At 38.1% G+C, this 21405-nt stretch overlaps 1 protein-coding gene across 1 annotated transcript in view; it reads left to right on the top strand.

Moving 5' to 3' along the window:
- LOC107220243 (UPF0489 protein C5orf22 homolog) overlaps positions 1–21405 on the top strand; it is an 802831-nt gene that overhangs the window by 397942 nt on the left and 383484 nt on the right. Inside the window, exon 4 of the mRNA XM_046741662.1 lies at positions 21023–21149. Within this exon, the coding sequence (XP_046597618.1) occupies positions 21023–21149 (127 nt within the window). The remainder of the gene's footprint in view (positions 1–21022; positions 21150–21405) is intronic.

Here is a 21405-nt window from a genome sequence, read left to right as displayed (position 1 = left end):
GTATTGAATCGACGATATCCTGCAAAGAGAGAAAAAGAGAGACGAGGAGGGGGTGAGAGCTCGAAAACAAAACGTTTTATACCCACCTCCCGGTATAACTATCAAATTTTTTCTATCTCCGGAGGCATTCGCGCCGCGCAACGCAGCAAACGCACCTGCGGCAAGATCGAGGCCGCGATCCCGCGCCCTGCAGAACGCGTCGCGTCGGGGATGCAATAAATACATATGCCATATGCGCGCAAGAAAGGTTCCCCTTAAGGGGACGTAACGCGGATGCTGCGGCTGCATTATAAGCGTTGTAAACAAGTCCTGAGCCGTTCGGTTTCAGGTTGTGCCGAGGAGGGTTATTCGGTATAATCGAGAACTCGGAGTCGTCCGTCCGGACGGCGATGCGAGAACCGAGAAGAAACTCTCGATCCTCTCGATCGCAACGTGATTCGAGTTTGAATCATTCCGTTAAACGCCGCTGCTGCTACATTGCGGTGAGTTCTGAAAAGAAAAAAGCTGGGTAAAAAAAAAAAGCCGTCAAACAACAGCTGCTTCTTTCCGAACTATTACATCACCTCCAAGATATTTTTTCTATTTCGAATCTTCTCCTTGCCAGCTGATGCGTTTTTATCCCTCTTTTTTTTATTATTCCATTATCTGCAATCGGGAAAAAATTAATTTGTGCAATTCCAGCATGTTTTACACGTTTTTACACATCCGTGTTCAGGTCAGGTGAGTCCGTGAACGCGCATGCGCGGAGTACTGAAAATACCACCTTTTAGGTTAGAAGTTAAATGTGGTATTTTCTGTACTGCGCGCATGCGCCGTCGCGATAAAATCTAACATTACGCGACCCTAACCTCAATTTCGTGCTTCGTGACAGAACTCGTAACGCACTCTTGTCATACAAAGTATCGTGTGCAACAAGGAAGCGACTGTCTTTTCGCCTCGCGTATTTGCAACATTCATCTTCGACTCGTATGCGTGCTCACAGACAACTCGTATTGCAATCTTATGCTCGACCCGAACAGACCGAGTTTCCCTTCTAGTTGCACAATATACCATTCTCAATAGTTGCCAGAAAATTATTGAAGTGAAATTGATACCGTTACAATAACGGTCCAAATATTGTTGGAATCACAATAAAAGAATTGGTACAACAAGTAACTGTTATCAATGGGATTGTAGTTGACAGTGATACATTTTCGGATTATTACAATATTGAATCTGTTTGTTTAATTAACGATTTTCTTTTCATCCAAGCGTACGACCTTATAACATGAATTCGTTTTTGTATTAAACATCAAATGATCGCAATAGTCACACAAGAAAATATGACACGAGCGACCGTAATAAAAAGAATGATAACACACACCAGATACTATTTTTCATCTTCTACCCAAAACTGTATATTTTCGATGTCTATTTTTTCCGAACTCTACTCCTCACAAAAAATAACAGCCCGTTTGTTTTGTGTAAAAAGAATCGTGTTATTTCAAAGATCCGTACTTTGCAAAGAAAGTAGATAGACCGATGGTTAAAAGTGCCTTATGAAGTTTGAAACGTCTAATTCAAATTATGTACTCAACATTCGATCTACACCGATTCATTTCGAAGTTGTGCCATTTCAAAGTAAATCGTAACGAATTTCCGAAATGTGGACCAAGTTCATCGTACTGTACGGGACTGGAGAATTTTTTTTCCAATTTCAAAAATCAGATTCTTCGAGCTTAGGAATTATCCTCTAAAATGCTTTTTTGAAACGTTTTCCAAGATTTCTCCTTGTCAAGTCGATCAGACACGAACTAAAAATCTTGAATACATGCTTCTACATGCTCACATGTAGATCGATTAAAATGACGAAAAAAAAACTCTTCCGACCTAAATAATGCTTTTCGTTTTTTCAACAATTCTATTTTCTCATTTTATCAAGAATCTCCCGTTTCCGTTGTAATCCTTCCGATTATCAATACTAAATGGTGAAGAATCCTACTTTTCACAGCGATAATTGTTTGAGAAACTGTCTTTCACCTTATCCATACGAGTTCTCGCGCGAATATTCCTATCTTCGTCAGCATAACGACACTCATTGCCTCTTTGCACAATTCTTATCACTATTATCGACGAAAAAAGAATCCTGACAAATTTCGGAACTCCCTCTGTTCCCCTCGGTAATAGACACATCGATCTCCTTTTCACACCGCGTCAGTGGTATTCGCGAGTATTTATTAATGACTCCGTATCGGCATCGAAGCCTTCGCTGTGTAACGTAGATCGAGATAGTAGCGCGTATTTATGGAGTTTGCGGATAGATCGTATCGGGCAGTAGCCAGCAGCATCACCCTATCAGATATAATCAGTGTTAATAGGCATTCGCGCCGTCGATAAATATGCACCGGTTGCATAATAATCCCTGAAAACTCGCGGACGCCTGCATGGGGAAAATCAACATCTATACGCGCGTTGTACACAAGTAACGTAATTAAGTTGCCGCAGAAGAGATTGCTGCGCGTATAATCGCCTCAATTTCCGGTCAATTTTCAACCCTCTGCCGTTAATTCGATCACAGTAGGATTCGACGAAGAAAAAAGAAAACGCTGAAGAATGTTGCGTTTTTAATCAAAATTCTTAATCATTGATGACGGTGAGTTTGTTGTGAAAAGAGAGTGCTGAACGAATTGACTTTTCGATAAATCGATATCCTCGTTCGAAACTATTTCCACAAAGTATATGCATATTTTTGTTTATTCAAGTATCGTGACAGTGTATTTTTATTTATTATTCGTTTACACGTTCTGTGTGCCTGAAATAGTGAATTTATAATGAAAAGAATACACAACATAAATAAATAAATAAATAAATATAATGCTTGTTCTAGTGTACAGTAGAATGCGTTTTCAACAAAGTTGCCCTAAGCAGGTGATAATAGATGAGGAAATAATAGATACCAGTTTTTTCATATTCAGTTGTTTTTTTTTTTTCGTTTTGCATTAGAACGATGTTCAGCTTTTGTGTAATTCCACCGAATATTATCATTATTCCGATGTTGTTAGAATTTTCATACATCAATTTTAAGACCTCCGGTCCTGACCGATTACAAAAAAGTTGCCGATTTGATTGTTTGTCAAATTTCTCTCTCCCGAATCTTAGTACTCGTCAAAAAAAGTCAGGTCGGCAAAAAAATATGACCCATAGTGTTTTTGTGTCGAGAAATGCATTAAGGAAGGACACGAATGATTCGGATTTTTCTGAAAATTTCCCAAAAAATTTCAACGAATGACGTACGATTTTTATGATTTTGGATCTGGAAAATATTCTGTGAATACTCGAAACGGCAATACAAATTGAACAAAAGAAACACTCTCTGTACATTGAAAATCTTGAAAATCCTATAATCAATCGTTGATCTTGGTGTTCATCAGACAAATTATGCGAAGTATTAATATTATTAATAATTTCCACACGCATTATTTTTTCGTAATTGCTGGCAAACTTATCACTTCTTCCGATCGTCGGTGTTCCAATTCCGCAGCTTTGCATTCGGAATTACCGTGCATCCCACATTGCATTATGCATTTTAATAAACGTGTTAAGTAGCCGTTAATTCTTACCAGCGCAGTATCGTTATAAGCCACCTGTCAAGTACTTCCTGGTTAATTACCGCAATCATACGCCTGCGTTTTATTGAGCAAATACATGAATATCATATCGCTGCTACACCCACCGGCAATTAAAAGCTCGACGGCAAGCCGTTTGAAATCATTTACTGAACCTTAAACGCACCACAGACGAACACACTCGAAGCGTCCGAAGTGTTTCAAACATTTTTACTACCGCGATATCTAATAAACGCTGTCTATACGCTCGACTAGGGCGAAGGTATTTTCACAGCGAGGCGTGGGATTTTAGAAACTGTGAGAAAACTCCAAGGCGGGTTATATATTTAACAGCGCCGATACATTTTTCTAAATTAGAAAAATCTCAATTCGAAATTAGCCAGAAATAGGCGGTTAGTTATTTTTATCTTGTTCGGTGAAACCGGAATATTTTTCACCGGAAGTACACGTGAGAGAAAGCGGCGTTATCGAGGCTAATCTCCGTTTTGGATGTGCGTGGGTGTTTCACATATCTACAAACCCACTTACATTACCCGCCCACTAAGCCTGGGACAGGTAAACCTTACTTCCACACACTTGTCGGTTCCATTTCGTTAAATACATTTACTCGTCGTGCAATAACAAGAATTATTTCCATTTAACCGAAGTAAGCCGGTGCTCGAATACGATTCTTCGTTTCCGGTGAAATTTATCCACTGGGATATTTACTAAACTATCCCAAGTGACGGTAAAATATTATTCTTAATATTACTATTGATATTGTTTTTGCCATCGCTTTTGTGTTATTAGCCGTTCAAATAACTTTTCCTTTGCAGGATATCGGGCAACAATCGTGTCGACAGTTGAACAATCATCGAAAATGATTATGGCTTTTTAATCCGTAGAGTAACTATATAGAAGATATCAGAAAAATGAGGTCTTTTTTAACCTTTCAGGTCTGCAGAATCCAAATTTGTCTCTTTGTTCCAAACCGTTTTTCACCGTTTGTTTCGACAAATTCAATGACAATGAAATTCAGGTCTCTGAAAATATCCACCGTTTTGAAACATGCGTCAAAACCACATTGCAAGGAATATATAGAAATGAAAATTAAAGTAAGTGAGAAAGAAAACTTGCATCCAGAGTTCAATTCAATGCCCTGAAAAGGTGAACTTGTGATGGAAGGTATTATCTCCCGAATTTTTATTTTCCACTTTATTTTATTACGGTTATTTATTTATTTGGTTCATTGCGAGAAGTCTTATTAATTTATCGTAAGATAAATCGGTGATTTGTTTAAGATGTTTCCTTTTTAGTTTTGTGAATTTCTGAAATCTCCAACTGGTTAAATCCTGGTCTTCAGTTCTCTGGAAGACTTTTCCTTTTGGATAAACTCAAGTTGCCGGAATCTCTCTGATGAACTTTTACAACAGAGGTGGAACGACTTGAATTGAATAACGAATCCAAATAAATTTTTCCAGTGAACTTGATGATACCAGCGATATGAAATTCGTGAATAACTTTATTTATTTTTCACAAAACGTCTCAATTTCCACAACATATTTTACCGAATCCCTTCTCCTCTCTTTCAGCACCAATCCCGTGAAATGAGCGTTGCTTATTAAACTTGAACTAATTTTCTACCAATCAAACATTTACAAATAATTCGAAATCAACTTGGAACTAATTTACAAACTATAAATCAATGAACAAACCTTTCCTACACAACGTTACGATGAGATCGCGATGTTACCGAAAGAATTCGCATTATGGTAATCAGAGAATGAAAAGAGGAAAGCCGAGTTGGGAGAATAAACACGAGGACAGAAAACGATCGACGAATGCACGCGGTTGAAGGCAGTGAAAGGAGCATTGATATTGGTCCGTTAGACGCCTGCGTAGAAATGTTCGTGCATTAGCGATCGAGTCCGAAGACGTCCTCCGACTTCCTAAATCCACTTATCCTTGTGAGCATGTGCGTATGGAGAATTATGCGGGGCGTGGGAAGCGGAGAGTCACGTGTTGACGGAAGGAGGCGGTCGGAAATGAGATGCAGGAATTTAGCGAGGGTTAGGATGATAGAAAAGCAATCAGATAAGAGACCGCATTCGATTAAGGACAAGAACCGACTCGTTGCGTACCTTATTCTTTCTCATGCCATTCGTCAACTTGACTTTCAACCTGCTTATCCGTTGAATTCCTGTATAAAAATCGATGTAGGCCAAAATCTACGTACACATTTTTTTTTTTTTTTTAATTGTTGAAAAACCATTTGTAGCCATAACCTTAGGTAATTAATGAATACGACGCAAATTAGATCAAACGATGGTCGAACCTGAGACATCTAACCTGATTTCAGTTTTTCCGTCATTGGTTCTTTTCGATTTAAGATTATCAAAGTTAAAGTTGGAGAAATTTCTTTTCCTTCAGCTTCGATCTGTTTATACTAAAGGTACATCGAGAAAAATAATATTATATTGTCGGTAATTGAATTTGCGGAACTACGGCTTGAATTATTATTTAAATAGATCGTTCTTTTTGGGATTTTACTCAAGGTAAAATTTGAAATCAAGCAACAAGTATGTGTATACTCAACGTAAATAAAATTGAGGTGTAAAGTAATCCTGTGTTAAGCATACCTCGTTTGACATCAGTGTGCATTCGTCAGTTATCGCACTTCCACCAGAAATATTCAATAAAGCAAAAAGGTTACAGCTCTGCTCGTCCGTTTCATACACTCAATTCAAAGAGTGTATCCAAAATTGCTGCCAAAATCTGCAGCAAAAGTTTTACAGATGAAAACAACAGTGATCCCGATTTCCAGCAAAAGTAGATTTACCGAGAAAACTAGACTCCAATTATTCGGATAAAGGCTGAATAATAGCCTGAGATTTAAGAGAAAAACAAATGCCATAAGCGAGTCGTTAAATGCGTAAACGAAACGGTTAATTGCCTGCTTATCATACGGACTTTTATTACCGACTTTTCATTTCATCGCCGATGCACGAGCCATAAACGAGAAAAACGGCCTACTCAAAGTATACAGATGGACAATTAGCGCGGTCGTTGATGCTCGATTCTGACTGGATACTAGATAAATTGTGTACATTTTCTGACAAGGATAGAGAAATGATCGCAGAGCTGCAGGCTGCATGAAAATACGATAAAACAGTTCAGTTCAGCTCAACACTCTTGGGCGTACAGGACAGCATTACAGAGCTGACCGAGCAAGGCTCTCGGAGTCGAGCTTCCCACGGCTGTTGACATGTTTTGTGTTCATTAGTCTGGCCTCCGAGACCCGGACGATTGCATAGCTGCTCCCTGTTTCCCGGATCTACGATCTGCACCGTAACCTTTTCTCGCCATCAGCCTTGCCCGACGCTCGGTATTTCTACACACGCGCAAGCATACATGCTCCACTTTTACCCGCGCATATTACGTCGAAGATTTTTCACATTTCTCGTGAAAAAGTGAGGCAGGTTAGTTTCAGCACGATTTTTTAGCGTCTCGTAGTTCGCGAATCAGAACGAATGATCGCGAGCGATCGAGGCGCCAGCTGTCGGTGGCGTCCCTCAACTTTGCAGCCCCGTTTGACCGTTTTGCATTTAAGGGAGGGGGGTTAGGGTTTGCACTTTCGAAAAATCGATTTCATTTTTGTCTTATCTTATTGTCAAACATTTCAAGAATATATTCCCAAAATTTTAAGTCGATCTGAGCAAAACTCTTGAAGTTATCGTCTAGTTAGTCTCCTGCCCTTTAACACTATAGCTCTGACAGCTGGTAACAGCTTATTCACTTCTATTGTTCTGGTCCATTATCCCGTTTCGAGAATATTTTATTTAGTAAAGACAGGTAAGTAAAGACATAAAGACATATTTTACATTTGTATGTCTATACTATACACTGTACAATATTTTAAAACGAGAGACGAGCGTCAGTTTGTCGTTGTACGTTCGATCGTGCGCTTGTGATTTTTTCTCAAAACTACTTTTTCAAAGCCCGTGTTCACTGCCATTTAAAAACTACTTGACCGGTTCATTTCAAACTTGGTACACATTTTCTACATATAAAATACCTCCCCCCACGATTGGTTAAAATTTTTTTTTTACATTAAGGGGGTTTCACACCCACAAAATGGCGGAATTTTTCGTGGAAAATAGCAGTTTACACTTTAGATAGACACCAAAAATTTTAAAATGAAAAAAAAAAAATAATCAAAGAACGTTGGGGGGAGGATTTGATGATACTTTGACTGAGTTCTAATGGTTTTTGATATCAGATAATTTCCGACCGAGATATAGTGAACACCGCAAATTGTTTTTTTTTTCTGAGACGTTCTGGGGCAAGCTGTGTCACCGGCTTGTTTTTCAATATTTCCGCATGAAAAAATTATAGAATATTGTTAAAAGTATACTTAATAATGTGCAAAGGGTTTGACTTAATTTGCTGAATCCATACTTTTAAAAAAAATTTTGAAAAAAGTGTTTTTTTTACGCTGAAACCCTTACCGCCCCCCCTTAAAATCCAGTCAAACCTTCGTATTTTCGCTTAAAATTTGGAAGGACTTCTCTCACCGCAACGCTGTTGCATTTACCGGTATTCCGTCGCATATGTGCTGACGCGATTGCGAGCAAACCAGTCATGAGGTCTGTACAAGATAAACGTGTTTGTTTCCTTCACTCCTTTGTCAACTTTACTGTTGCTGCAACTACGACTGCAAATTATGATAGTTATTTCTTTCCCCATTTCTCAATCCCTTTCTCTCCATCCCCTCTCTCTATCACTCCCGAACAAAGACAGAGAAATGAACAAGCAACTTGGCGTAGGTTACATACAAACGATGAAAGGATATAATCAGAGTGACGCAAGGTTTTGTCATTGAGGCTAGAACGTGCTGCACAAAAGTACAATGAAATTGCAATTTGTATGTCAACACGTCATTGGCGTACATGTATAACTGTAACGTGATCTCAGAGGCGACTTGGAGTATTCAGAAAATTTCGATCCACAAAAGTTTCGTCAGCACTAAAATTCTCACTATGCAGCAGTTCTGTGACGTTTATAAGGCCTGGCTCTTTTAAAAGTCAGCAGGTAACTCGGAAACTTTACCGAACGTGTTAACTATTTGTATACATAAATCATACCTCTAAGAAATGTCGGATTTCAAGGGAAAAATGCCGGCTCTTTAAAGGTCAATCGTTTAATTTCTCATTATCGTCATCATTGTTTTAATTTCATGTAACAAAAAAAAAAACGCGCACAATGCAAAAACAAATAGGTCACTGAAGGTACGACGAAGTAAAAAGCCTTAAAAAAAGAATTAAGCCGATCCTATTCTAAAGATTGAAAATAATTTTTCTCCAATAAAATTCCAAGGAATAGCTATCATTGATTAATGAGATGTAAGCAAAGATGAGCAAATTTGTAATAAGAATATTTTCGCGCTCAAATTACTTCAAGTATTGTAATTAAACTGTATTTCAATGCTCATTACTTTCATGATTGTAATTAAGTTGCATTTTGATGCTATTTCCTTTGAGCATTGTAATCAAAGGAAATTTTATTACAATGCCGAAAGTAATTAGCATCAAGATGTAGATGATATGCAAAAAAATCGGTACTGAATGTAATTAAATTACATGAATGTAATCGAAATACATATTTTTATCGCCCAAAATTGTTAACGCTTTGCAGCAGGGCGGCATCGAAGAGAGCACAACTATAACCATTGTTTCAGCAACTGCCCTAGTTTTTACGCAATTTTCAATTTTTTTTTTTTTTTTTTTTAATATTTTTGGTATCAGTTATATGTTCAAGAATAACAATCGCTTCGCAATAATTTGAAATCTTGAACAATTTGTTTATCCGAAGAAAAGAATGTAAAAAAATTATGATTTTTCTGTAGAAAATTAATTATCTTCCGAAGTTCTCGGAGTTTCTACGCCAAAGTGTCTGCTCGAGATTTGGAGGTCAGTAATTACAAATTTGTACTCAGATTTCCAAAATTCATGATGCCGGATCAGATTTGGCGGACTGGAATGCAGAAAGTCGTTTGACGAAAGTGAAATTGGTGTAGTTTGGTGGGTTTTTAGTCGGTAGGATTCCGATACTACTATGCATGGTGTCCATGACGTAGTTCCCCACCACCACACCTAAAAAAAAAAGTGTTTCATTACGTTGAAGTAATTCAATTAGTATGAGCATCAATTATCTCGGATTGAATTATTTTGAGTATTTGTAGGTGAATGAAATACAGTTACAATACTCAAAGTAATGTGTAATTAAATCTGCAATACTATAAAAAATGTAATCGATGCTGCCCATCTCTGGGCACAAGTTATTCGAGTGGACGCTCGCACGCATTTGCTTCTCTAGATTTGTGTCCACAGATTAGGATTTGCTTCAATAAAGCAGACGCATTGTTAAGAAAACCTTATAATCGTCTGAGTGTATTTTGGCCGTTAGACACCTGGATAAGGAAAAAAAAATCATTCGTGTTTCATCGTCTTTTTGCGCAGGCTGTCTTGAATATTAAGGTTATGCGGGTGATGCAAGGTTTCATAGGTTGAGCAGATTGCAAGCAGCTGATGAGCGGGAAGACTCGACAAACTCTTCTTACTAACTGACCGATGCCTAAACATTGCTGGACGTCATCGTAACAGCATAATTATAATTCAGCACTCGAAGCGAGAAAGTTTGACATCTCTTTTCCCGTTCGAATAAGTTGGCTACCGTGCGTAGCAGACGAAAACATTGTCGCGGTCGAATCGTGCCGACCAATGAAGTTTAATTGTTTCGCGCATGCGCAGTCGGTAACTTGGCCTGCCAAGTATCGCAGTTTCATTTCGGTACAGCCTTGATTGAAAAAAAAACACACGCAACAATTTATACAACTCTTTTATACGATATTTTGAAGCTAGTACTGAGAACTTAATTCCTAATCAGCAAGTCCCTAGCGCCATCTAGAGCGAGGAAAGTAATCTGAATGAAAATACCGAAGTGCAGCAGAGGTATCTCTACAACTCTAGCTGCGACAGTCAATTAAAATTCTCAAAAAGGTCCTCGCGCGGTAAATTGCAAAGCGACGCCGCTGAGCAGAAGACGCGACTCGGGACGAGACATGACGAGACGCCGTCACGGCGACGCCGACGAGACAACCGAGGCTCAAGCAGGTCTCGATGTCGCGAGAAACTCTCGTCGGGTTTATATTCGAGAGTACGAGCGGTATGCGACACCGCGCCAGCAGCGCCGGGATTAATGGAAGACAAATATTGTGCTTAGCTATTTGCGCGGAACGCGATACTCTCTCGGATATGTTCGTCTTGGCAGTGATAACTTGAAAACGGAATGCCGCTACCGCCGACGATGACGATCAATCCGTGCTACCGAGCTGTGCAAACGCAAGTAAAACCTCCGACGTTTCACAACATCGCTTTTCCCTTGGTTAACTTCTCTAAATCCAAACACCTTCGTGTAGCACCGTAACGCGTTCCGTGCTCAAACGTGCCGAATGAAACCTAACGAATAACTGCAGATTCTGAGTCAGTGAGAAACGTTGCCTCGCCAATCACATAGCCAGATAGCACAAAGTTGAAGTTTGTCAAAAAGACGCTCGCAACATGTCGAACGACTCATTTCTGACCTCGAAAGGGTATATCCGTGTCCGAAAAATGTCATTCCTGACTCTTAGCGGTCCAAAAACGGGTCGTAAAACGTCTAATATTGTTGTCTTTTTTTTTTCTTTTTTTTTTACGATTCTAAAGTTTTGTGCTGTCTGGGATATTGCAGGTATATGCAAGTTTTCCATGACAGAACTCAACTCAGAAGACAATAGAAAAATCAAAGTCGTCAAAAAGAATCTTGAAAGATGTCTTATTGCACATTTTTTTTCACCTTGAAAGGATATTTTTCTTATTCATTGGTTGTATTCAAGCCCAAAAAATATCTTTTGTGACGCTCAGATATAAAAAAAAAGGTCCATCAGACATCATTTAGACATCATTTTGATGACTTTTAGTTTCTTGCTGATTCGGTTAATTTTCTATGTTGACATACCAGTAGAAGAAATTTTCAAATAATTTCAGATCAATCCTTGAATTCTTCATTCCAAAGTGCAATAAAAGGTTTACCTAACCGTTAAATTTAAGATTCTTCAGGGAGTTCAGAAAAAGTTACAGCGAACGACGAGCCTTCGGATCATCTGCATTGATCAACCTCATTATCGAAAAACTCGCGTAGATTGATTATTACACCGTTCAATCAGGGTTTCTACGTTTTAATTCTTGGTCAGCCAAGCACTGTTAAACCAATTATAGCATTCACAAACAATAAACATAATTTTCATACGTCTGTATTTGGGTTCGCAATAACAATTGTCTTAAACAAATGAAGATACATTCAACAAATAAGAGCAGTGTTCTTCCGAATTAAAAAAAAAAAAAAAAAAATTAAACGTTGGAACTCAACTATCATGAACGTGACCCTTAGGTTTTGATTCAATTTCCTCAAATGAGAAAAGCATATCTGACATTCACGATTTAAAATGGCATATTTCTTTGTCATTATTTAATATGACACTTGATTCATGTTGCATAAATTACAATGAAACGCCAATTTTTTCAGTTACAACAATTGAACAATTATTTTTCAATCTTTACAAAATGATTTTACTGCGTAGATCTGATTTCGAAATTGCAACAGAATCTATGGAATTGTCGTGCCAAATCTTTTCTTACACATTGATAAAACATTTTCCTTTCCGTGCGCTATAAAAACAAACTAATGTGTAAAAATAATATTTGGTTAGATATATATACACTAATCGTAAAAAGCTGTAAACAGCTGCTGCTCATTCAACCGTATAGTGCAAGTATTAATCAAATTTATTGTAGCTGCATCATCGGAATCCTTGTTTGATTTGATCGGCTTTCATCCCAACAGATATTCAGGGCCAGAGTTACGGAACTAGACTAAGATTTAATCACAATTGCAAGATACGAAGCCGACCGCGAAGATCCTTTCAAAATTTCTGCCGCACTGTTAAACCATTCATTTTAAATATTCTTGCAAGTCTTACGACAATATTTTACCCCGCTATCGAAATACCCGATGCATAGGAATTGGTTGCTTCGGCGTGAAAAGTGCTCGACAGTTTGTATCTTGAGTCCATTACACGTTTGTCCAGCTGCAAGCTTCTTCCAAGAGTCATCCATAGGAGCAAGAAACGAATATTTGATTTAAAAAGGCCCCAGTCATGGGTTGGAATTTTGTTTTACAAACAGCATCGTAGGCGCAAGATTTATTATTTAACCGCTCGGACTTGATTTTCAAATCACGTGATGTATCACTATATCAGTTACTCATGACCTAGCATTCCATTGAGCCCTCGCCAGGTGGCAGCTTATCTGTGAACACGTATTTAATTTATACGAGTAATGTGATAATCTGGATTTATTGAGGCACTCTAACATACCAAATTCCTTCTCTTCAGGGAAATGGAGACTTAATGTTTGCGACGCGTTTTCTGGGAGAAGCTATTTCTCAGTTATGTGTTACGATTAGACACCATACGTCATTCCGCGATTATTATTATCGGTTTGGATGTCGCGCGTGCATTCTGCACAGCATGCATTACTAAACTACAGTATATCTGATATTATCAGACATACCACGTTGACGAAGACAGCCAGTAAGGTAACCGTACCAGTTATTGACACGTTTAGACTCAATTATTGACCCTTTTATTCTCCAAAATTATAAACTTACGGCACAAATTGTGAATTTCTCGATAACTGAAACCAATTGCTAGATGGTCGGACTCTACAAATTTATTTTTTCGTAATTGTATAACCGAGGATCAAATAGATACAACAAAAAAATGTCAATAATTGGGACAGTGTCAATAACTGGTACGCTTGCCTTAGTATCATTCGCACCATTAAAGTCCGCTTGATTATATATACTTAGCATAAGGTTTAGATTAAGTATCAAGATTTAATAGTAAGGAATTCGCTATAACTATAAATCGAAAATGGGCGAAGGATACGCTTTTTGAATCGAAAACAACTCTACACAATCGTACTATAAGTGGGTCTCACAAGGGGAGTGTCAAACTTGGGAATCACAGATTTCCATCACTTTTATATATATTGTAGGGCAGGGTCCCCTCAATAAATATATAAAGCGGCAAGACGCCATTCGTTTTTGTTATTGAGAAATTTCAACTCAAAGTTCTATATGTAAATTAAGTAGAAGGAACCTTTTTACCGGTTGCAGCAATAGTTCCGTGGCGTAGCGGTAACGCTCTTGCTTACTGAGCGACTTTATTTTTGATAATATTGATTACTTTGTTATTATAATTATTACAAATCCTATTTTTATCATTTTTTGTATTTTTTCCTAACTTAAAAATAAAAAAATAATTTATAGAAATATTAATTATTAATTATTTATTTTTGTATTAAATAATTTATAAAAAAAAAAAAAAAAGTAACTCTAACGGAACTTGAACAGCCGTTCGGTCCCTCAGTAAGCAAGAGCGTTACCGCTACGCCACGGAACTATTGCTGCAACCGGTAAAAAGGTTCTTTCTACTTAAGTTACATATAGAACTTTGAGTTGAAATTTCTCAATAACAAAAACGAATGGCGTCTTGCCGCTTTATATATTTATTGAGGGGACCCTGCCCTACAATATATATAAAAGTGATGGAAATCTGTGATTCCCAAGTTTGACACTCCCCTTGTCAGACTGATGATAACTCGATTTCCGCGAAGACCTTAATCCGCAATTTCGCCAAGACAATAATATCTGTTCCATTATTCCTGCATGAACATCCTCACAAATTTCCATAACGTATAGTTCCTGTAACTTTCGGGTATCGTACTGTTAGTTCACGTATCAAACTTGCCTTGCAGAGATTTCAACATGTTTGTCTAACTAGTTTGCCAAGTGACTGCAGAATTTCGAAGTGATACTCCTTGCAAACTAAAATCACATGCGGTATTCCGTCTAAGACGTCTTATTAAGGTGTTTCGAGTAACGTAATACGACGCTGGAGAAAATGGAATCGAATATCGTAAACACTCTTGAAACACTTCAAGGTATGCGCATAAGTACGCGTTACGGTCGCGCTGTTCAATCTCACACCGCGACTTATCACACATGCATACCTAAGTTCGCCTTCGACTCCGCTCGTTAGTGCTTCGAGACCCCAAGAAGAAAATTGATTATGCGTGCATGCGCTGCGTCACTTTTCAACGTACCTGCTCTTCGCTCTCCGGTTGACTCCAGCGTCTTTATCCACCATCAGACTGACTCGTCTACATTGAGTATTCGATCCCTGTGACTCGACTGCGGTCTTTCATTCCTCAGGGGTTCAAAAATCGCAATTTGGAAGTGGACGGAGTGAAGACAATTGAAAATAAAAACTCATGAAAAAATAAAACAAAATGACTATTTGATTTTATGGTACGTGGATAAGAAAATATTCTAGTAATGTCAGCAAGCATACTACAAAATATGATGATTATGCATTCGTTTCGTATGTTGAGTGCAAAATCGTCAGAATTACAACTATTATAACCATAAAGAAAAAAAAAAAAAATAAGAAAAATTAGAAGTTTCAAGTATGAAAAGAAAAATATTTCTCGAGTATTTTCAGCTTTAAACAGTCTGCGGCTAATCATACACCTAAAAAAGAGTTTTCCGATGTTACTAAATATGGTTATCAAATGTAGTGACCGAAGTGGTTCTTGATTCGAACAAATCAACTTTTACATGACGAAACAAAAATTGTTACTCTGATCACGAATCGAATGATTCTTTAACAGATGAAAAGGAGATCCATTCCTTTGCCATATTTGTGCAGTATTAGCAAAACAACGAAGATAATTGAACCGAAAATTTCACTGAAGGCTATAAAATTTCTTCACAGCGGATGCGCGCTTGTTTTCAGCGACCCGCGTTGTTTCCTGTAGTACCGGTTCAGATTTGAAAGCGAATGGCTTACATACAACCGAAACGGTACGGTTACGAACTGAGAAAGAAATTCGAGGGAATTTTTCGCAGCTATAACCGCAGTCAGGCAAATAACATGAATTATCCGAGAGGTAGACAAAAAAAGGCTGCTCCACTCGAACAAGAAATCGTAATGCAGTGCAGTAAAAGTATACGTGCGGCAGAGAATTGAGCCCTAGACGCGCGGTCCAGTCATTACAGCTTTTTTAGCGAAGGAGGAGAAGGGCTTGCCAACATGGCGGATTGAAAGGGATCGAAGCGAAATGAATATTACAGCGGAAAGAGTTGTCGCCGAAACTTCATTCGTATTATCATCGGCCACAATGGCAGTTGACTGTTGTGACAGTTACCTCAACGTGTAGATGTACACTGAGAAGAATTTCATTTGTTATAGTAACTAGAAAAATTGAGTAAAACAGGTATCGTTAAAAAAAACTGTTCGAATATTGTTGGAATTACGAAAAACGAGGTACGCGTTGCCGTTTTGCGCTATCGTCGATCCTTTTTTGGCAATTGCAACGCAAAATCAGTTTTTTGAGGTTTACTCTGCTTTGTTAGTTAAATAAGGCTTTAACATCAATTCATTGTTGCATAAGCATTAAATTTTCGCAACAGTTACAAGAAAACATAGTAACAGTGATCGTAATCGGAAAGAATAGTAACGGATAATAGACTTTTTGGTAACAGCTATAAAACTAATTTTCAGTTTCTACCTAGAACTATATTTGTTGATTGTGGTAAAAAATGAAAATAGTTGAGGACTGAGCTGTAACCGGAACTAAAAATTTCTCTCAGTGTAACATTACGATCGTACCTGAAGAATCATTACACTTCTGACTACAATTTTGTCAGAAATTATTACAACCGCACCATGATTCGATCATTTTAGGTACAAAAAGTTTATACGGGAGAACATAATTTTTTTGGGTGATTTCAATATTGCAGTATTGTGATGCAGTTAATTCTACCACGATGACTTAACAATGCTGTGTAGGTAATTTGAGGTTTTAATCATCGTCATGCTATTGCAAGCATCGCGCGATATTACTTTGCTATTTTTGAAATGTGCAGTATTATGTACAACAATTATACTACTGCGTCAGAAAATAATAAATTAAACCGTAATCATCTAGAATCTAGATCGAGTAGAAATAAACCTTCCACCTTCTGACGTTGGTTTTACTGTGGCTCGACTATCGTTGACAGAGCAAAATCTGATCGTCAAGACTGGCGAGCTCCTTACAGCTTGAGGTTCCAACTTATATATCTACAGAGTATGCGGTGGCGTGGCGAAGCTTCTCGGACCGCGCATGCGCATTATCAAAATATTCTTAGAGTCTGCGCGTGCGCAACTAGTCAGCGATCTTGCGATAAATGAATAAAAATCAGCGGGTGTATGATATATGTGTTGTCATTATTGAATTGGTGATATTTTATCCAGCACGCGAGAAGTCGAGACGATCAAAACTAGTGGACAACATATTGGTATCTGCTCTCGGTTTCCTGCAGATTACAAGGTTAAGTTATGACGAAGGGGCAGCGGGGAGTCGCTAACGGGGGGGTTTATAAGTATACACACGCGTTTTACTACTCTTGAGGCAAAGAATTCTCATAAAGCGAATAACGATCGCGAAATACGAGCCACGCCTCGCCTTTTTAGAGATGTATTTAATTGACGTCCATAGGGCAATGAATTATCACGAAAAAACCGGGAGAAAATGGGGGCCTCTTAGGGGGTGGGAATCCAGTGAGACAGAAATACCCGTGCAGCGTAGAAAGCGGTACACATGCATATATATGGGTGATTCTGCCGAAATGATGATTTTTGCCTGTAGTAAGCGGTTTTTTCCTAATAGTTACCGTTACGCGATGGAATTTTTTTTTTTTTTTTTTCATATACAGAACATAGCAGCCAAGCATATTTTTGAATAATTGTAGGAATTGAATTTTTGTTTCGAAGTATTACGTTTGCCATTACTTGCCTGTGTTTGACTCTTAAAATTCATTACTCTGAATTCATTACCTGTGATAATTCAAATTTTGAAACATTAAATTCACGAATGACTTACTGTCTAGATCAAATTCATCATTAATAATTTTGAACTCGATTTACTCACCAGCGATGTCCCTGAAGGTCGTGAAACTTTGACACCGACTTGCTCTCATTAAGACTGACGAGGGAGAAATTTTTTTTTAAATACCGGCGTTTCTTTCGCAAAAGATGCGGAACTTTCTTAATGCCGACAACTCTGATCAGCCGGTTGCCCCTGGCTTCGATCACGCCGTCTCACTTACAGCCTCATATTGACGCCTGTCGAGGAAGCCGAACAAGAAATCCTGGAGCCAACTGCGTGATGAAATGTCGGTCTGGGTAAGAGAGAAGAGAAAAGAGAGTAATGACACAAAGGAAAATGGTACACACGCTGGAAACCATGTACGAAATTCAGCAAGACAAGAAAACGACGGAAACAAATTACCCAAACATTTTAAAAATAAACACGGATTTAACTGCGGCGCTGTATTCAAAACACGCCGTCACTACGTGTTCCTCCATTATACTCCAGTCCGTTTTGTCTCTTCTTCTCTCTCTCTCTCTGTCTCTCTCTCTCTCTCTCTTAACCCTCTGATTTTCTCAACGTGTTTTCCAATTTCAGACACCCGGTGTTTGTCTGCACAACTCGCAATAACGCATCAAATAACCCACTACTTTTATCTCTTCGTTTCAGAAACTCTTACAGTATTGGATGATTCACAGAAAATATTGCCGGTCTAGACAGACTGTTGTATTTATAGCAATTTACGATTAGCTGTATGAAGAATATACGGAAAATTCCTCAAGCGCAAAATGCGTACAGGGCAAAATGTCAATCATCGGACGAAACGACGCAAAATTTGAAAATAAACGTTATAAGGGAACGTTAGAATCCGAAAAACAAATAGGGCGAATCAGATTTTCCAATTCAGGTTCTCATTGCCATCAAGCATGGACTTGGTTCTTTTCACCTGTCGTTAATTGATGTGAATACAAGTTCAGGTGTTCCATAATTTGTACAAAACTAGTTCCCCTGTGTCTTGTTTTTGAACGGACAGATATTTTCACATGACAGAATGAATGTGAGTATAGCTAGCTGAACCTTGTACAACGAAACACACGCCAAGCTACCCACGATTCTCTAAACCAATTTTTCTCACATCGTTGACAGCCTCGGAGGAAGTTCTTGATCTCATCGACAAATCCTGTCTGTCTATTCATTGTCCGCAGTGCACAAGGATTGCAATGTGACATTAGCGGGTATTGTGCAAATCGATATCAGCTTGTAAGGTGCGTGCAATTACCTTTGAATATTTGTTGCGCACGATTCGCGAGTGCACGTGTTATTAGATAAATAGGCACCTCACTCGCGGGCAAAAGCCATTATACTGATGCAGGTGGCTAATCATTATGGGGTATGCGATGATTGCATGGCACCAGAGATATTATATTGTCGAGATAATGTCAAAACCAATTTCATAATTCGATAATAATTAGGCTCGTAAGTATTGTGCAGTGTTAGTAGCAATAAATACTGTGCATTGTGACCAGGAAAGCAATGACAGTTAATTTTTTACAATTAGTTTTATTATTCCTTACGATTTTTATGCGTTTTGAAGAATTTTTTATTGCACAAGAATTTCGACCAGGCAACATGAAATCTTGGGAAAAGTCTTGGGTATCAAATCTCATGTGATTTATAAACTCTACAAGTTAGGCATATATGTGCACAATTTTCCGAAACGTTGTTTTTGCAAAAATTAGTTTCAAGAAACCCTGTTGATTTGACTTCCGTGTGGACCGCAGTAGCTTTCATAATTTATTGTGTCCTCTCATTCCTTGTCGGAAAAATTTGGCAAGAAGAAGAATTTGAACAAACTACTCTTCCAATTTCAGTCTCTGAGATATTATTATCTCGCGTAACAATTTATTGTAACTCGTCATTATAAAAAACATCTTATAAACCTTCCATCGAATTATCAGCGCTCACTTTTTTACTCATACCAACTTTCTTCGTGTCTAGTTAAATTCTCCCAGTTATTCGACGAAATTGATAACCGAGTCAGAGCTCTTTGTTACTTTGTGACTTTTTTTAGTATCAGACGCGGCTATTTTCGTTATCTGTTTACACGGAACTGCGTGGGTACATCTATCAACAAGTAGCTTGGATCTTTCCAAGGTGCAGAGTAGATTTGAATTGATCAAAGTTACGGCAATCGTGTTAAGGAATTGCGTTCATGTACATTCTTGAGCTGAATCAAAGATGGAAAGAAAATAAAGAAAGGACTGAGATGAAAAAGAGGCAAAAAATTTGAACTGAAATACCAGTTTTCGCGGTCAGATCAGCGATACGAGATGTACAAGCCAGATTCGAGGAATTAACATCGGATCGTAGCGTATACTCGAATGTTTATCGGACTACTAAGAATATCGAGCTGCTTGGCATACATGCAGCAGACTACCGCGGCTAATTAGCAATATGTATGCTCAATATGACACCGAATTACCGAATGGCTTGTGGAAACGAAAGAAGAGCAAGATGCCGCGCGCCAATATCGATGTGGTTTTATATTTGTATCCGACAGCATATTCTCGCACAGGCGAACCACGCGGTATCCCGAGGGTGTAAGTAACTGATAAGGTGATACATATATTTCCGGGATACGATGTAAGGACGAGAATAAAATCGTTATCTGAAATACTTTTTACCTCATTTTCATCGACGTTCATTCCGACACAGTGCAGCAGGTCTTTATTATCTCAAATCTTTATTTTGCATCACGCTCAATACGAGAAGTGTAGTTATAGCATCGGACCTGAAAGACAATTTTTCTTCTTCTTATAAATTATTTTCAATTTTCTCATGCCGACATGTATATATATATATATATATGTTCTTAACGTCTCGTGAATCACACTAGATGAAGCCTTCGAAACCCAGGGAATTTGCTAGAAATTATTTATAAGTATATTTTTTTGTGTCGAATAACGTTGAAAAACGATTCAGCAATAAGAAACGTCTGCATCAAAATCGTTTGTTTTTTAATCAAACGAAGCGAAAAGAAATTCTTGCTACCAGTTGAAATCAAAATTTAATGTGTGTGTGAATTATTTTTGTAGGTTTTTTAGTTTGCTTGTTTCGTTAAGAATTTTAGAATATTTTTCGTCTTGAATTGTATGAAGGTCAAATATCTTTTCTTCGAATGAGAACTTTTTCCAAATGCAGCCTAACAATTCACGCGATCATCGTTTTTTGCTCAAAAACTGAGTGATCTTTCAATTGAAAATGCGTAGACCAACATTCAAAATTGAAGTTCGAATATTTTATGTTTTCAACTAATGAGGAGGAAATGCAATTCATAAGTTTCTTAATGTTTTTGTGTTGCAGGCTGACCAGCTCCGAGGCATATTTCGTTAGCGAAGCGCTTTACGCACTTCCTGAAGAACTCGAGAACGTGAAAGAAGTCACTTTGCACGTGATTACTATTGGCTCTTTCATGGAAGATCCGACAAAGGTAGGATTAATTCGATCTTTTTTTACTTGTACCACCTTCCAGTGTCGAAAAATTGTGAAAATTACCAATTTCGAAATATTTCCACCTAATCATCTCCCACGTGACGATACGTAATAACGGATTCCTTAGTCTAAACAGAACGACAGTTCTCAAGCACACAAAAACACCCGCTTGGTGAACCGTTTTCTTTCTGTTGTTTAATATTTTCTTCGGAAGTATGAAATATCATTCTGCTTTCTTCTGATTTGTTAATTTC

Source organism: Neodiprion lecontei, chromosome 5 (genome assembly GCF_021901455.1).
Source record: "Neodiprion lecontei isolate iyNeoLeco1 chromosome 5, iyNeoLeco1.1, whole genome shotgun sequence".
NCBI classification, from domain to species: domain Eukaryota; kingdom Metazoa; phylum Arthropoda; class Insecta; order Hymenoptera; family Diprionidae; genus Neodiprion; species Neodiprion lecontei.
Note: the sequence above shows the minus strand (reverse complement) of the source record. Positions and strands in the feature narration are given on the sequence as shown.